The sequence below is a fragment of the Lissotriton helveticus genome, chromosome 10 (assembly GCF_964261635.1).
Source record: "Lissotriton helveticus chromosome 10, aLisHel1.1, whole genome shotgun sequence".
NCBI lineage: Eukaryota > Metazoa > Chordata > Amphibia > Caudata > Salamandridae > Lissotriton > Lissotriton helveticus.
In genome coordinates, this window is record NC_136071.1 from 16996642 (window position 1) to 17013808 (window position 17167).

Here is a 17167-nt window from a genome sequence, read left to right on the forward strand (position 1 = left end):
CCTCACCACCCCACAGAGGGGTCGGGAACCAAAACGCAGTATCTCTGTCTTACTTATGTTGCACTGGAGGTTGTTCCGGCATATCCACTGGAACACCGCTGCGACATGCTGCTAATCCACTTTGGGCACTAGAGATGTTTCGGTCGCAAGTTAGAATGATCTGCATTACGTCAGTGTAAGAGACGACCCTCACTCCAAAGGATTCCACCAAGGTTGTCAAGGAAGACATGTGGACAATAAACAATGTAAGGCTCAAGGCAGAGCCCTGGGGAACCCCATACACAATGGGTTTAGAGTCAGACGCAATTGGCTGCACCCACACCGACGGACATCTGTTCGATGAAAAGGAACACAGCCAAGTCAAGGCGGTCCCACCTATCACAAAGCTTTTTACACTTCTGCCACATACATTTAAGCTCCTCATCAAACCATGGAGCTGATGATCTCCTCGGACCACCAGAACCTAATCTAATGGGTGACACCTGGTCAGCCATATTACCGAACCTGGCATTAACTGCAACCACACAATAAAGCCCCCCTCGCCCCCCAGTAAAAACAGAATCAACAGACCAAAGAGAAGCAGGGTCCATTGCTTGACCCTCTTGTTTCTAATCTTGTAGGAGGTGGACATCAGAAAAAAACCATTTAGCTCACCCACACACAATTTTAATATAGGTCTGACAGTTTAATAGAGGGAAAAGATAATAGTCAACATAACAAATATACCCTCATCCAAACTAGGAACGTATAACTGGGAGACGGGTACAACCAGTGAACAGTGGTGGTCGAGGTGGCCCCCAATGCTAGATGTAGAATGCATGGATGTAGGGGACCCATAACTGGGAGACAGTACATCCAGTGAACAGTGGTAGTTGCAGGCGTTTCCCACTACCAGGTGTAGAGCGTATTGATGTAGAACACCAAGCTTGGTAGGTGAAGGTTCAGTATCCTATGTGACCACTTTAATGTATGGTAAGTCCATAAGGGGTTTCGGTGTTGTCTCCAGGAGTGTTATACCTCTTGTATGTTTATCTTCTCACTCCCTCTTCGGTGTGTTAGCTACCTGTGCTGTTCCTGTCCTGTATTTCTGAGATAGCCACACAGTGTTCGTCCTGCTACTGCCCCTGTCCTTCATGTTGGGAAGATTGTGTTGCTTCTGCTGCCTATGTCATATCTTTGTTGTGTTGTGCAGGGGAACTTTTACCACGCAATGCTTTTACATCGCAACTTTTACAACGCAAACGATTACAATGCATTGCGCTGGGGGGTGCTCTAGGATCGGGAATATATTTAATTTACTATCCAACACCTTCCTTACTATCCACGGGGACTGGAGTTGAAATAGTAAATTAAATAATTCACTATCCAGCGCCCCAAAGCACTATGCGTTGTAAAACTTGCGATGTAAAAGCATGCGTGGTAAATGCATGCGTTGTAATGTCGTACATCCGTTGTGAAGATCAGTATAAAACTTTCCAAATGCACAAAAAACAGAAGGAAATTGCACTGCAAATGCTTGCTTTAATGCATGATGTGGATGAAAGGGTTAACCCTCACAAAGCTCATAAGCAGTGCTTTCTTTTGATTTTATGGGTGAAACAAACAGTTTTTGAACTGGACTAGTCAACTTTGTAGAATTTTCAAAATAGTTGACAAGTAGTTCCATATCATCCATGACACTTTCGCCCGGTTCTGGAATTTTAGACAACAGCACTTTGCATGATGGGCCCACGTTGACTGTGTTCAAATCAAAACTCTAAGCCCCACAAAGGAGCCTGCTTGAAAAGCAGGAGGGACGGACGGTGTCATATGTAGAGAAGTGTGGCTCAATGGTTAGAGCAGGCAGACCTTGATGCAGAGCTCAGGCCAGAGACCAGGGTTCGATTCCCGCCTCGGCGGGTCTCTGGCTCATTAATTCTCCTGACTGGATATTCTCGCCTCAGTGCCTGTTCTGATCATGGGTCCCACGCTGCAACTCTGGGCAATAGCTTGCTTAGTCTCCACAACGGCCCCAAAAGCGCTGGGATGCCTGGCTGCACCTGGGGGGTACCCAGGAGTGGACATTCCCCAGGAAAGCCAGGAAGGGTTCCTAAGCAGTATACGGGCAGCTCCGGGACACCTCCGGTGGAGGTAGCTGTGCGCTTTACAAATTCCGACATTTTTTATTTTATTTTATATGTAACAGTGCCACTTGGCAGACTAGAAATGCTAAATAAATTGTAGTCCCAGACTTTCTGCCTTTTATTCTTGCAGGTAATGAAGGGTTAAACCACCCAGGGGTGAGAGGTCAGAGACAGCCTTTCAAATGTGATGAGCATCTCCTGGTAATGGGATAACATTAACAGTCCCTGGAAAAAGAAAAGTTGTTATTTACCAGAACAATGAAAGCAGCAGCAGCTTAACATGTCTGAAGAGACACTGAGAGGGGAAAGCAATGCATTGGCACTTTTCTTCTTGAGGCAATGCCTGGCCTGCAGGTTGGTGTGATTTAAGGGGGCCCGTGTGACGCTGCCCCGCGAGGGTCACCAGTGCAGACAATGCAGAAGTATCCTTCAATCAAAGAACCAGGGTTCTTTCAAGACTTGGCCTTAGTTACCTCATAGAACCTGAAAACTGCCCCCAGAATGGGATGTACGTACCAGACTCAGAGATGTCGTCCCAGTAGGGAGAGTCAAATTCATATTCTGCTTTGAGGATCTGGTTGAAGAGCTCCGAATCGTTCTCGTCGTAGAACGGCGGGTAACCGCAGAGCCTGCAAGGCGACCAAGAGTTAAAAGGGCGATGAGGGTGTGCACCATGTCAGATCGTGAAGACACAACCCCAAAGATTGACTGGCATAACAAACTCCCTGAAAATTGATCACACAGCGGAGTGGTGAGATACCCACAGAATGTAAGAGATGACGCCCAGTGCCCAGACGTCCACAGCTTTACCGTAGGCCTTCTGTTCCAGGAGCTCAGGAGCTGAAAGAGGAAGAGATTGACACATGATCAGAGAGCGGGCATGAAGGACTGGGGGGCAGGGGGCAAGGAGGGAGAGACAAAGGAGTTTAGAAGACATTATCTGCATAATCTTACAACACCAAAGAACCTCTTCTCAAATATTGAATTTATCCAACTCTTCTGACATGCCACTCATGCCATGTCACGGCTGCTCCCAAATGCATGTATACAAATGAGGGTGACGGGTTACAAAACATCATTTGTTTACTTAGCATCTGTACTGCATACCTTGTTATGTCTTATCATTAGCATAGCTTTAACTCATAGATATATATATATACATTACTTCATTTTTCTGTGGCTTGAGGGTACCTGCTTTAGAAATAGTAGCATGTGTGTATTTAAACAACGCTCTGGATTCTGAAAATTGATACCACTGGTGGGTGGTAAACTGTTGTCTGGTCACTGGTCTTCACTATTTCATAAAGTGTGTATGACAAAGCAGGTGAAGATGGAGGGATTTCTGCAGCTTGGGGCTTTGCACAAAGAAGGTTCTGTCACCCGCACATTGATGCTTCATGGGAAGATCCTTTTGGGCACCTGTCCAATGCATTCAGGCTTCAGTTGTCCAATTGATGGGGTCAAGCAAGGGCCTCATTCCACAATCAATCAGTTTCCTGTTGTTGTACCATTAACTGCCTGAAATTTCATCTGATGCTCATAGTTCATTTCCAAGGTGCCTTGGCTTACAGCATATAACACAGAGGATAGGCAACGCTGGCCAAATTTGGAAGAAATCTTCCGTAGTAGTCAAGTAGACCCAGATATGATGTGTATCATATTACACCCATTTTTGTGGTTACCTAGGCCTGGATCTCGTCTAGTCTTGACAACTATATGTGAAAACAATTTCAGCATGAGCCGAAAGATTGTATATTTTGAGAAAAGTGCATTCGAAATGTGATGCATATATTGTAGTTTATTTTGGAATTTGCCCTAAAATATTTCAGATCGTGGACATGTCATCTAAGAAATGCTGGGCAGGAGGAAGGCAAAATAATGTTGAACCCATTGTGCGCAGCCAAGGTGCCTTTGGTGACCTTGTCCTGTGGCATTGGTATAGCCCTTCCTGAAAATGCATCAGTAGTAGAGGTTGCTTATCAGAATTCACCACCAGTTGCATAGTTAATTCAGGTCAGTCTTAGAGACTGTCTTTGCGTTGATAAGGATACAAACAGTCTTTCCATCCTCACCAAGGAGTGCTGATTTGTCTTTGCTGCTAGGTTCATTTCAAAATCGCCCCACACTCTTGCCCACCCCAATTTAGTTTTTGCAAGTACTGTAGGTGATATCATCTCAGTTAGGCCCACTATTGAGATAATCTTTGAATCGCTTTAATTTGGCCACAACTCTGTCATCATATAGGTAAATCTAATTGAGTTTCACAATTTCGTCTTTCAAAAGTCTGGGTAAACATATTTGCTAACTTTCTATTTAGTTACAACACCCACAGGTTGGGTGTTTGCCTTTGTCTGCACAGCAGTACGTCCTCTCTGCCAATTCTGCAAGCTCAAAATTCAAATACTATGTAAGAGTGGAGGGCGCCCTATTCTACCAGTTTCAGTTTTTCTATGCTGCTCTTTTCTTGATATTGTACTTCAATCCATTAGAGCCTAATGAAACAGCCACTCTGGGTGATTACACAGATCACAATCACTGAAATTGTAATTTTCAGATTACCCTTTTTAATTGATTCCAGCCTTCCAACTGCTACTGTTAACTCTGTGAACACAACTACAATACCTACTTAAATCCTTTTTGGGAAACTTCACGTATGACCACAGACTGCTGTCTACAAGAAAAAATGTCAGAGCAGCAGTCCGTTATGTGAATTTGTTAGCCCATCCCATAAGATTATGGTTGTATCGTTCATTTGTATCTGGATTGTTTTTCCCTTAAGATGTTTCGGGAAGGCCTGCAGTGCAAGGAAAATTCCATTGAGCTAAACTTTGTTCATGGGTTTTTACTGCCCCTTCCTGGCTCGATAGGCCCCTGATGTTGAGTTTCCTCGTGTGAGACCTCCACCCTTTGTGAGATGCGTCTGTAGTGATGGTCACTGAGGGACGTGGTTGTTTAAAAGGCCTGCCCAATGTTTTTTGTGCTCAACCACCGTATCTCTCGCAGTACCTTCTCTGTGACGACCACTAGACCTTCCCAACTCCGGCGCACTGTGTCCATTGACACTGTAACCACTGCTGCAGTTGTCTTGTGTAATCTTTTTTTGCTAAAATGTATTTTCTCCAACTGAACATTCGAAAGTAGAACACATTCAAATCAGTGTCGCATATCGCCCGTGCACCTTTTATTCCAGAATGCACTAGTCTTCAGTGCCAGTTGTTGAATCCATCTCGCCCTACTCCGCGAATCGGCCAGTTAGCAAACGCAACGTTGGTTGATACATGCGGCATAAAAGTCTTTAGCGTTGCAATGCCATGTCTTGTAACCTTCTCAGCGCTATGATAATGCCTATTAGTAACGCTCCCACTGCCCGAGACGTCCCACAGTCAATGACCTTTCTTCTCTTGCTTCACCAAGATGCCCAGGGCCCACCCTGGCGTGCATGAATGTATGACGTTACTACGACATACATTACCACGCAGTAGGTTATAACGCGGATGTTACATCGTCCGCGTTGTTAGCACGCATGGCTTTACATCGCAAGTCGTTTCTACGACTTGCTCTATATGGCGCTTGACTTAGGAATAGTATAAATTACTATTCCTACTCCAGTTCGCCCAACAGAGGGGAATGTGTTGGATTTAAAATCCAACACATTCCTTGGTGTTGGGCGCCTTCTAGCGCAAGTCGTAGAAACGACTTGCGATGTAATGCCATGCGTGGTAACAACGCGGACGATGTAACGTCTGCGTTGTTACCTACCCACGAGGTATTGACAGCATTATAAACGCTGTTTTCCAGCATGCACCAGAGCACACAGCGCCAACACAACTTACCCACATAGCCTGGGGTCCCACAGGCCGTGGCCATCACCCCGCCATCTTCAAACTTGGAGAGGCCAAAGTCACTGATCATGATTTTGGAGTCCTCGAAAGGGGTGGCGTAGAGGAGGTTCTCGGGCTGTGGGGTGACAAGAAGGGGGAGGCTTAAAATGAGCATTACTTATCCAGCGCACCTCACCTTTCAAACAGCAATTCAACCTTGCAGCTTCGTAAAACTATAAAAGACAGTCTCCATTGCTCAACTCCTTGTCCTTATTGGTGTAGGAAGGATGACATTTTATTTTTTAAGAAATAACTGAAATTAACCAGAATTAACTGAAGTCAGCCCTGCCACTATAGGAACTTGGGCCCTGCACGCTGTGCACACATTTCTGCATCAGCCAGTGGCCTAAGTCGTTTTACTGGCTGATGCTGCACTAAGTTCGATTTTGATTGGATGCTGAACACAGCCAATAAAGAAAGAAAATGTTACAGGAACAATACAACGAGGAGGAAAAGGGAAGGAAGGAAAGATAGTTTTGGCTCAGAATGTTTCGGAGGGTTGCAGCTATGTCAGCGGGGATGCATGGAGGCATTTAGCGTTCGAAGGAACTTCCACTGACGAAGCTTGCAGTTCCCCTTGCACATTCAGTTTGTGGCACCACTGCTGGGTTTCTGATAATGGTGCCTCAGAACCACCTTTCGAATCCTTGACCAGTGGCCCATATACCACAGGGATGCAGGATCAAACGAAAAGCAGCCTCGCCCTATTTAGCGGTACAAAAGTTTGCTACTGGATTCAAGCAAGCCGGGCTGAAGACGGCTGGAATGCCAGAATCCGGTCCTCGGAAGCTTGTTTCCGGTCCAGGGAAGACATGGCTTGGCAGTTCGGGCTGGACTGTTCCCATGAGGCACAGGGTCAGACTGATTTGCATATAGCCATGTCTGAACTGGGGTGGCAGGGTGGGCTAAAGAACGGTGATGGATTAAACCCAGATCTGTGACTGGGGGTGAGTGTTTGATTGATTCAGATGCTCCGTCCATCAAAACCCCCTTTTTTACCACCCCCCCTTTTTTACCACCCACTTTTGTATCGCCCTATTTAGGGCAGGGTGACCTCGGGTGGGTGAGTCTGACTTTCACTGCTCGGGCCTGCCATACAAGGCATGACAGAAAACGAGCACCAAAAGAGGGGCTAGGAGCAATCAAGGTCCGGCATACATGCTCCCTGGGCCCTGTGTGTGACTCAATGTACAAAGAGTATGCAGTTCCTAAATTCGGATAATGGGGGTTCCATTGGTATCCCACCCATGCCAAGAAAGGATGGTGTACTATGAATATTCAGGAGCAGGAGCCCTCACACACCCAGGTGGGTGTCATGCTTCATCATATGAGCCTGCTCCCCGTTGGGTGGGCGCTGCAATGCCCAGCGGGCCCCTCAAGGGGGCTCATTGACACAGATCTTACCTCTTCAATGCTCATGACGGACCCCAGCCGTCATGAGCCACGGGTGGCCTGTACGCATGAGGGGTGCGTTCCGTCACAACCACGCCCGCGATTGGAATGTCCAGCACCGGGCTGGAATTCCTGTTGGAGGCAACGGGTTAAGATGTTTTTGACATAATGAGCCTAAAGTGAGGGTGCTGAATGTGAAGATTGGAGAGAAGAAGTAGGAAAGTATAACAAGCATTGGCAAAGCCAAATAGGTTTCATCTATGAAAAATCTATTCGCTTTGTCAATGTTTTTTTAACATGGCCCACAGCAGTTGAACTGATAAAAGCGTGATGGCGCGGCCAGCAATGTCTGGGTTGTAGCGCTTTTTTTTAAACTTTAAAATAAAATAGGAAAGAAGAGGAAAGGAAGGAAGTGACTGCAGGACGAGTAGAGGGATAGAGGGGAGAAGCGAGGGAGGGAGAAAGGAAAGGCTTAGGTCAGTGAGGTTGCAAGAAGTGATGTGATAAACCAGGGTGCTGTAATCTGGGTGCTGTGTTGTTAAAAAGTGGGAATAAATTACCTGTTTGTGCAAATTTAAGGACAATGCCTGCACAAGAGACTATGAGATGGAGAATGCATCTGAATACCAAGACGGTAATTATTTACTGAAGTAAACAAGGGAGAATCTTGAGTGGAGCGGGAGAGACCATGATGAAGAGGGGGGTGAGAGGGACAGGGACGTCGAAGAATCCTTGGGCCTGAATGATATATAGCATCTACTCTGCAGACACTGGCAATGAATCAGGGGCGATGCTTCTTTAAGAGAATTCTCTGAATAGACAGAAGCTGCGTGGCACGCGACATTCCTTTAGAGAAGACGGGATAAGTCGCCGGAGCCCTGCAATCAATGCTGGGAAGGATAAGTGCCAGCAGTCGTCATGTCAAGCTGTCCTGATATCTCAGTGGCTAAAAATGAATGTGTGCATGTGTAATGGAACTTTCTTGTTATGTAAAGCGCTCTGATACCTTCAGTTTGAGTTTGCGTTATATTAAAGTGCATATAAATTTACAAAAAGAGGAGACTGCGTTTGAACACATGGACTTGCATGGAGTGGGTGGACAAAAGTAAAGAACGTGACGTAACGGCGAGAGGGATCAGTCTTTGAAGCTGCGGACGGACAGAATCCTCTGTTGTCAGGCAGAATGTCTTTCTATCCAACATCATAATGAGGCCCTTAATTTCTCTGTGCCTAAAAATGCATGTGTTGGTGTGTAATGTAACTTGCTCATCCTGTAAAGCACCCCAATATGTTTGGTGTGCAGGGACAAGAGTAAAAAGATAAAGTATCTCGGAAACACATGGCCAGTAGAAGGACACTAGCCACCAGTTGGAAACAGTACTTGGTCCAAGCTCCAGGGAACAGCCGAGGAAAGAGGAAGTGAAACCAAATGACATGACCTTGATGCTGTTGACCAGTGAAAAGCCAGAAAATGAGACTGACCGTGAATCTTATGAATGGTAAGTAATGGGCGGGCTGTAAGCCCCTTTCAAGATTTTTTTGTTTATTTGCAAGAGATTTTTCAAGCAAAACCTAAAAATGACTCAGGGCCACCTAATAACTATTTTATTATGATGGGGAATCTTGTCATATCTAAAACAAGGTGAAATTTGTGAAGGAAATAATGTTCCTTTGTATCTCTCTAAAATCAATACCTCTTGTAAACTAGTCCCATGAGGGAGCGTCCAACCCTGTTGCAAAAAAGAACATGTACCTCAGGTATTTCAGGAAAAAGCTGCATATTGCGCCGTTTTGAGGGTTGTGTGTAGTCAACTGCAGGTGACCTACTACTCTCAGGATTGCAGAGAGGGGTAGGTTGCCAGGAGTCAAATGCACATGACACCCCAAACTGCACAATACGCAGCTTTTTCCTACCAAACCTAAGGAGCACGTACTCTTTTCCAACAGGGTCGGACTCTCGCTCATGCGACTAGTTTACCAGAGGTATTGGTTTTACCACACCATCTAGGTGGTTTTCAGATTTGACACTTTACCGATCCGACTACTATCCCGATCCCATGTAGATTGGGTTTTTTAATGAACCTGACAAATTTACTTACATCATCTGTGACTTCTCTGTTGGCAACAAACAGGTTGACCTCCACTTAAATTGATCCCTTGAGTTACGAAGGAACGTGGGGCATATTAGCAAGAACCTCGTTAAAATTATCGCCATTTTAGCGGCAGGAAACTGCCGTTAAAACGGCGATAAAGGGCTTGCTAATATGCATTATAGAATTCCAGTAGAAGCCCAGATTAGATGTTCAGGACATCATCTACCCTGGGCTTCAACTGGAATTCTATAGGGCCATTGTTATTTTGCTTTCCATAAACAAACGTAGGTTTGTTCCTGAAAAGCAAAAGGAAATGCAGAGTAGATGAAAAATAAACATGCCATCCACTTAGGCTTTCAGCGGTGCCTACAGTGCGTCAGCGTATAAACTGTGGGCATAGAGAACTCTGCCAAATAGGTGAGGGCCTTTAAATATGGTGCATGGATCTTTGCAAGCTTAGCGGGCTGCCAGAATTTAAATCACCCTGAAAGTGTCACAATTGCCTTAAAGTGTGCTGCCGAAGTCTGAAATAAAATGATGGTTCTCTGAGCCCTTTAGGCGGCGTCCTGTTACCTGGCTGTTTCTGAATATATATTCGACTCTTTTATGATGGTTACCAAAAAGCGTACCTGCTTAAACTTGGAAAACTGTCAGAGGAATTCACAGTGACTGTTCTTGAACTTTGAACCTGTCGTTATTTGAACAGTATGTGAGAACACTGAACACTACAAGTCCCAGAATGCTTGGGGAGACCAGAAACTCTGACCATTGTGAACACGCAAACATTGGGTAGATTTACAAGCCCCTTGCGACAACTTTACGCCGCCGTTGCGTCACTTCTGTGATGCAGCAGCATCATAAACAATGCGCCACGCTGCAATATATTTACGTGACGCATCTAGGGAGATGCATCATGTTGTAAAGTCCTGCACTGTCGCAAGGAAGGCTCTTAAAAGTGACACCGTGAAACTTTTACGACGCCACTGCGTCAAAACCCTTGCACCTGCTCGAAACAGGCATAAGGAGTGTCGCAGTATGATGGGAATAGGCATGCCTGACCATCGCTGGAGTTGCGTTGTGCTTCCGACACGACTCCAGCAATGTGCTACCTTGCCGCCAAAAGATGGGTCACGCATCTGTCTATCCTTGCGCTACGGCGCCCCGCATTGTAAACGCGACGCATCCATGGTGGCGCAAGGCTTTATTTCCGTCACGCAATTTAGCTGATGCATCTCTGGTAATATGCAGAGATGCGCCTGTTCTTGTAAATCTGCCCCATTCTTTCAAACTGCCCCTTCCTTTATACCCCTTTCACACAACTACCAGCCGCACATGCCCACGACTCCCCAATAACCACTCCCAGCTTCACTTTCCTAGTCCACTTCCTTTGATCGGGCCCTCCGCTAAACACGACTAAACGCACAAGAACCCAAGAACACAGACGTAGCACACTTACCACAACCAGTCCACAAGGGGAAAAAGGAAGTGTGTAATATTTTACCTATAATCTTGGGTTCTGGAGTGCATGCTACTCGCCACAAAGTGCTTCAACGCCTCCACAGGGGTAGTAAGCGCTATATAAATACAATTTACAATTGTAGATTTTTACAGATATTTATGCACCAGCAACAAACCCCTCCATACCTTCAAACCATGAAGAAATGGCCAGTTTTGTATCTAAAAATAAAAGAACATGCCAGGCCTAGTGATATTTGGCTTGCAGAGATAAACCCCCTGCCCCCTTTTTCTCCCATCACATGGGGATGTAGGAGGGGCTGTGGTGGCATAGAGTAGTTTCGATGAAAGCGCTTTCGTCATGTTAGCAATAGTACTTTGGATAAAAAATAAATGCCCCGTAGGGCAGCGGTTCTGATGCCCTAGGCGTCGGCACCAGACAAGGCTTTGCATGCTAATACGCCACATTCTGATATGATATGTAATTAATTATAATTCCAACTATAATCCGTGAATTTCACTGTGTTCCCCAAACATTCAAACAGATCCGACTCAGTGGGGTGGCTCGCGATTTTTTTAAGCTAAAATAGACTTTATTTTAGCTGCTTACTCGCTGGACCTTGCCTTTTCTTTAATGTGTGTCATTGGGGTAAAATGAAGTCCCTCAGTTTTTCTTTTTCAAAATCTCTCCCTTTCTTGTGTCTCCTCTCTCAACCTCTCCCCCACTGCATACTCTCTCACTTTCTCGCGGGAATGAAAGGGCGTGTGACCGGCCTGCGTGGAACTGACACTTCCTGGTGTATCACAAGGGAGCCTGTGAATGAGTTCCAGCAGCTTTCCCACACAAGAGCAGTATTCAAAGAGCGCCGCTAGAGGGCGCTGTCGGCCCATGGTATGCGGGATGTTTGTGACACCGATGCCGTCATCCTGTTAGCTGAATAACACTACTGGGTTTGGGCTCCCAACAGGAAGGCCAAGCCACTGAGCACTCAAAAACTGAACAATTCCCAATAATGTTCTATTAACTTGTTTCTTTTCCAAGACACATTTGATTAAAACTAAATGTGAATGTGAGCTATATGCTTCACTCTGAATTGATCATTTACTTTATTATACTCTTTTTTTTGTACATGTGTTGGTTAAATTTCTCCAAATTTGCATAATCAACATCTACAATACAAAACACATTACCCTAAAATACACCTTATTTTTGTACATATTCACAAATATTCATAAATCCCAATCATTCAAACATTCAACTGTTTGTCATCCACAAGCACCCATACACTCCTATATACAGCTTAATCAAAAATACAAATTTTTACAATAGCCATAGCAAATAGAATTTCTTTCTTATTTCCTTCAATTTGGAACTGTGAATTATCTTAGATTCAAAATTCTTGCTCTTGCTCTTATTATTCCTCCACGCTACGAAATTTGGTTTCCCTCAGAGGCGTAGCCGGAAGGTCCTCTCAAACATCTACAAATCCGATAAGGTCAGCTTCTGGAATAATAAGAGCACAGTCAAAAGCATACAAGCTAGACGAGGGTGACAGTGTTGGATTACTTGTCAAGCGACGGCTAGAAATGAGCCAGGTTTTTTTGGACTTAAGCTTTGGGTCCTGATGAGAACTCCCCACCAGATAGGAGTTCGAAACGCGTAGACCAGATTATCGTAGAGCCATAAGAATTTTGAATCTAAGATAATTCACAGTTCCAAATTGAAGAAAATAAGGAAGAAATTCTTTTTGCTATGGCTATTGTAAATTTTTTTTGATGAATATGTAAAAAAGTAAGGTGTTTTAATGTAATGTGTTTTGTATTGTAGATGTTGATTATGCAAATTTGGTGAAATCTAACCAACAAATGTACAACAAAAGAGTATGATAAAGTAAATGATCAATTCAGAGTGAAGCATATAGCTCACATTCACATTTAGTTTCAATCAAATGTGTCTTGGAAAAGAAACAAGTTAAAAAGAACAGTATTGGCAATTGTTCAGTTTTTGAGTCATCTTGTTAGCGCCACCTGCTCGGGTAGATATTCTGTTCACAGCCATAGTCAGGGGGGCAGGAAGGAACAATGTGTGGGTTGGGGGTGCTTCAGGCAGTGTTACATCTACAGACAGAACATGGTCTGTTGAAATGGCCACTATAGCCCCTCCTCATTTAAGGGGATTTGGCATAGGGCGGCAACTTACAGCGCTGCCCTACACCAAAGTGAGAGAGCAGGAATGCAAAGCATATACCCAATATGGTGCGTTTCTGTCCTTTCCCCTGCGCTGGCGCACTTTCGGCAGCCTAGCGCCAACGCAGGCGCCCTTGCACCCTAGTCAGCATGATTGTTTTTGTGCAGGAAGGGTCACTTTCCTGCGCAAAAAAATCCTGAGAGGCGTTTTCCTTTTTCTACACCAATGGAGGAATAAGCAAGGAGAAATAAAATTCTTTCTCCTTGTTATGCCTCACCTCGGGAGAATAGCAAAACACACAAGATGAAGGATGGAATGTTGCACAATGGTAAAGCATTCACCCCCAGTCAAAGATCTGGGTTTAATCCATCGTCGTTTTTTTGCTCACCACGCCACCCCACTTCAGACCCAGCTATATGCAAATCAGTCTGATCCTGTGCCTCATGGGAACAGTCCAGCCCGAACTGCCAAGCCATGCCTTCCCTGGACTGGAATCAAGCATCCTAGGACCGGTTATTGGCATTTCAGCCGTCTTCAGCCCGGCTTGCTTGAATCCAGTGGCAAAGTGAGCACGGGACCCACGTCTGAGCATACCCTTCCCACATAAGGTGAACAGCAAAACACACGAGATGATGGACGGAATGTTGCACAATGGCAAAACATTCACCCCCAGTCACAGATCTGTCCATCAATTGTTGTTTTTGCATTTGTCACCTCGGGAGACGTAAGACTTTGGAAGTGCAAGGGGTTCATAAATGCGCCCCTATGTTGTGACAGAAATACAGATTTACTGATAAATGTAAACAGCGCACAAGGGATAATGTGTGGAAACCATGTTCCAGCGAATGTGTGTTATTTGCTCATCACCAAGTAAAGTGTCTTGGTTTATTTTAATAATATTCATATCTTTGCTTCACATTGCAGAATTATGATAAGAGCTTCGTTTGTGCTTTCCTCACCACTAGATATTGAGAAATGTGTGTACAGTAAAAATGACATCCCATAGCTGTTACTTTCCTACCAACAAGATTGCCACAGTTCACTTTACAAAATCTCAAAAGCACTAAAAATTTCCCTAGCACCTACTTAATCCTGCTGGTAATGCCTAGTAGGTGACTTGTGGCAGTAAAAATCTGGATAAAAACAATAACATTTATAAAAAATATGATTAACTTTATATTTCATATGAGACTAATCAATTTCCCCTTTCCAACCCTACCAATCGAAAAGAACTGGTATTATATTTTATCCATTCCGGAGGCATGGCTTACGCGCCGGCGAGTGATGGCGCTGCCTCCGTGAGCTCCGAGGCGACGCGGGAACCTTTGAAGTTTTTCCTGGTGTTATTCCGGCTCCGGAGACCAGCTGCAGGCATCCCCGCACGGCGGAACATGGTCCCCGTGTGTTACGAGATGCGGCGGTTGTTGTAACTGCCGCTTTTGTATCGTTTTGCCGTTTTGTCTTCCTTGGCAGTCGCGGGACGCGAGCGGCCGCCATTTTGTGCCGCCGAGCTCGCGTCCCGTTTTTTTTGCACGTCTCTGCCTCCTCAGTAACCAGAACTCCTCCTGCTGCCTCGTTTGGGCTCATATTTACAAGGTATGTTGTAGATGACCACAGCATGCTACTCTGCTTTACCTTCATGACTTTTTGCGCCACTACTTCCTTCCATGCTTGTGACTGCGTCATCACTTCATAACGGCGGCCATTTTGTGGTGCTCTTCCTGCGCAATGCTTGCCATCTCTCTTCCACTTGCCTACAACCCTCTGTGGATTATTAATTGACCCTCTGGGTCTCATATCTTGTGGATACTTTGCTGTTTCTTTGCTAGATGGTTTTTTGCCTGCGTATTGAACTACCTTTTACTCAATTTTGACGCCTGTCCTGTGGATTTGAGGTATTGCTTCTCCATTGCTCTTCTTCACCTCATATGTAACCTCCTCCTTCCTACTGCATCTCCGTGCTCTGCATATAGGGTCTAGGTCTTTTGGTTCTTGTGGTGTGGCTTTCATCCCGGCGTTCCTCCTAGTGTGCCCCTCTGTTTGCCACAATGTCTCTAGACGGGGGGCACACGAAATCCTCCGTGACTGGTACCAAACCAAAACGCCTCAAGAATGACCCTCCGTCTCCAATTCGTTCTTCCTCGAACCCTGTGTTGGATTCCATCCTAGAAGAGGTTCGTGGTTTACAACCTTTTATGTCTGCAACCAACGAGAAGCTCAAGCAGATAGAAGACAGATGGGTTGTCATGGAGGGCAAGGTTTTGGACCTAGAGCAACGCATCAGTGACATCCAGGATGTGTCTACCAAAATTCCCATTCTTGAAAAGGAAATTCAGCAGTTGAAATTACACACAGAGGACCTTGAAAATCGTAACAGGAGGAAAAACCTACGTATTTATGGCATTCCGGAGTCCCTTGAGGGGGCGGACATGGTGTCCTTCATTCGCAAATTCCTTTATGATCTTTTGGAACTCCGACCAGAATCCAATCCTCTAAACATCCAGCGTGCTCATCGTCTGGGCCGTCTCACATCCAACCCGACCAAACCCAGGGGCATTATCCTGCTATTTCTTGAGTTCACTGAATTAATGACTGTTCTTAAAGCTGCAAGACTGAAACGTCGCCTCATTTGGTCAGGTCATACCATCTTTATTGCCCAAGACTTATCAAACGCTACGAATGCACGTCGCAAGGAGTTCCTGAATCTTCGCCCTCATATGAGGGACTTAAACATTCAATATGGAATTCTGCATCCATGTCTCTGCAAAATAACTCACAACGGTCGTTCCCGTACATTTGATGATCCTCTGAAGCTTCGAGCATATCTTCAAAGTGTTTCTACTTCCACTATGGACACCAATGACTGAAATTGTTTCTGCTTTCTTCATTGCATTTAATTAACTCATGTCTTGACGACTGTTGTGGCCTTGTCCTGGTCTCTCCTTCATAACTCTTTCCTATGACTTTTCTTTTATTCTTATCTCCTATTTCTGTTTTTCCCGCGTTTCCCTTGCTCAGTGGGGTTGGCGCCCTTGCCGGCGTTTCCATGCTCCTAATGTCTTGGTATTCTCTTTTCTCTCAGATCTGGCTTCTTTGTCATGATCTGTTTGTTTCTTCTCTTCTTTTCTATCTTTCTTCTTTTTTCCTTCATTTCACAGGCCTTGCGTTTTCTCCCCCTATTCCTCTTTGTTTCCTTCTCTTTCTTGGTTACCCCTCATCCTTGCTTCTTGTTGCTCATCGTATTTTTCCTTGCTCCATTTTTCTTCTCTTTATGCTCGATATGTTCACCCGTCCTTTGTATCTCTCTGTTTACCTGACTTTCATTGCCTTTATCTGTATTTTGTACTCGATTTTCCTTTGTAATATATTTGTTTGCATTGTCTTGCCTTGTAGATGTTTCCCTGTAGTGTACTGGACCCGGATGTCACCCCCTTCTCCTGCCTTCCGTCATGTGTAATTTTGTCACTTGGAATGTTCGTGGTCTCGGCAACCCTGTTAAACGTCAAAAGGTACTATCTCATTTGTCCAAGTTGAATTCTCAGATTGTTTTTCTCCAGGAGACTCATTGTACAGATGTTGAATCGTTAAAACTCAAGAGGGCCTGGGTGGGGCAAGTTGTATTTTCTCCTGCTGTTGATAAAAAAGGTGGTGTTGCTATATTGTTTCGCAAAGGTTTGAATGTTCAAATTCTCTCTTCTCAAGCTGATGATGTGGGTCGCTGGGTTATGTCTAAAGTTGTCATACAAAGCAAAACTATGGTACTCCTGAATATATATGGCCCTGTCCGCCCTGACCCCAAATTTTGGCCTGACATCAAAATCCTCCTTTCCTCCATTGATTGCCCCGACATTGTCATAGCTGGTGACCTTAACCAATGGTTAGACCCCTTTTCAGACAGGCTATCTTCCAGCAAATTCCAGCCTGATAAGACGCACAAGTCCTTTCAGTCAGCCATTGCCTCCCGTCCCCTTTTTGATGTTTGGAAAACATGCAATCCGGACTCGCTGGAATATACCTTCTACTCGAATGTTCATC

General features: G+C 45.0%; 1 protein-coding gene across 1 annotated transcript in view; it reads right to left on the minus strand.

Moving 5' to 3' along the window:
• Positions 1-17167, minus strand: part of PNCK (pregnancy up-regulated nonubiquitous CaM kinase) — a 121922-nt gene that overhangs the window by 30130 nt on the left and 74625 nt on the right. Inside the window, exons 5-7 of the mRNA XM_078664573.1 lie at positions 5957-6080; positions 2888-2963; positions 2640-2752 (exon numbers count right to left, since the gene is read on the minus strand). Coding sequence (XP_078520699.1) covers positions 2640-2752; positions 2888-2963; positions 5957-6080 — 313 coding nt within the window. The remainder of the gene's footprint in view (positions 1-2639; positions 2753-2887; positions 2964-5956; positions 6081-17167) is intronic.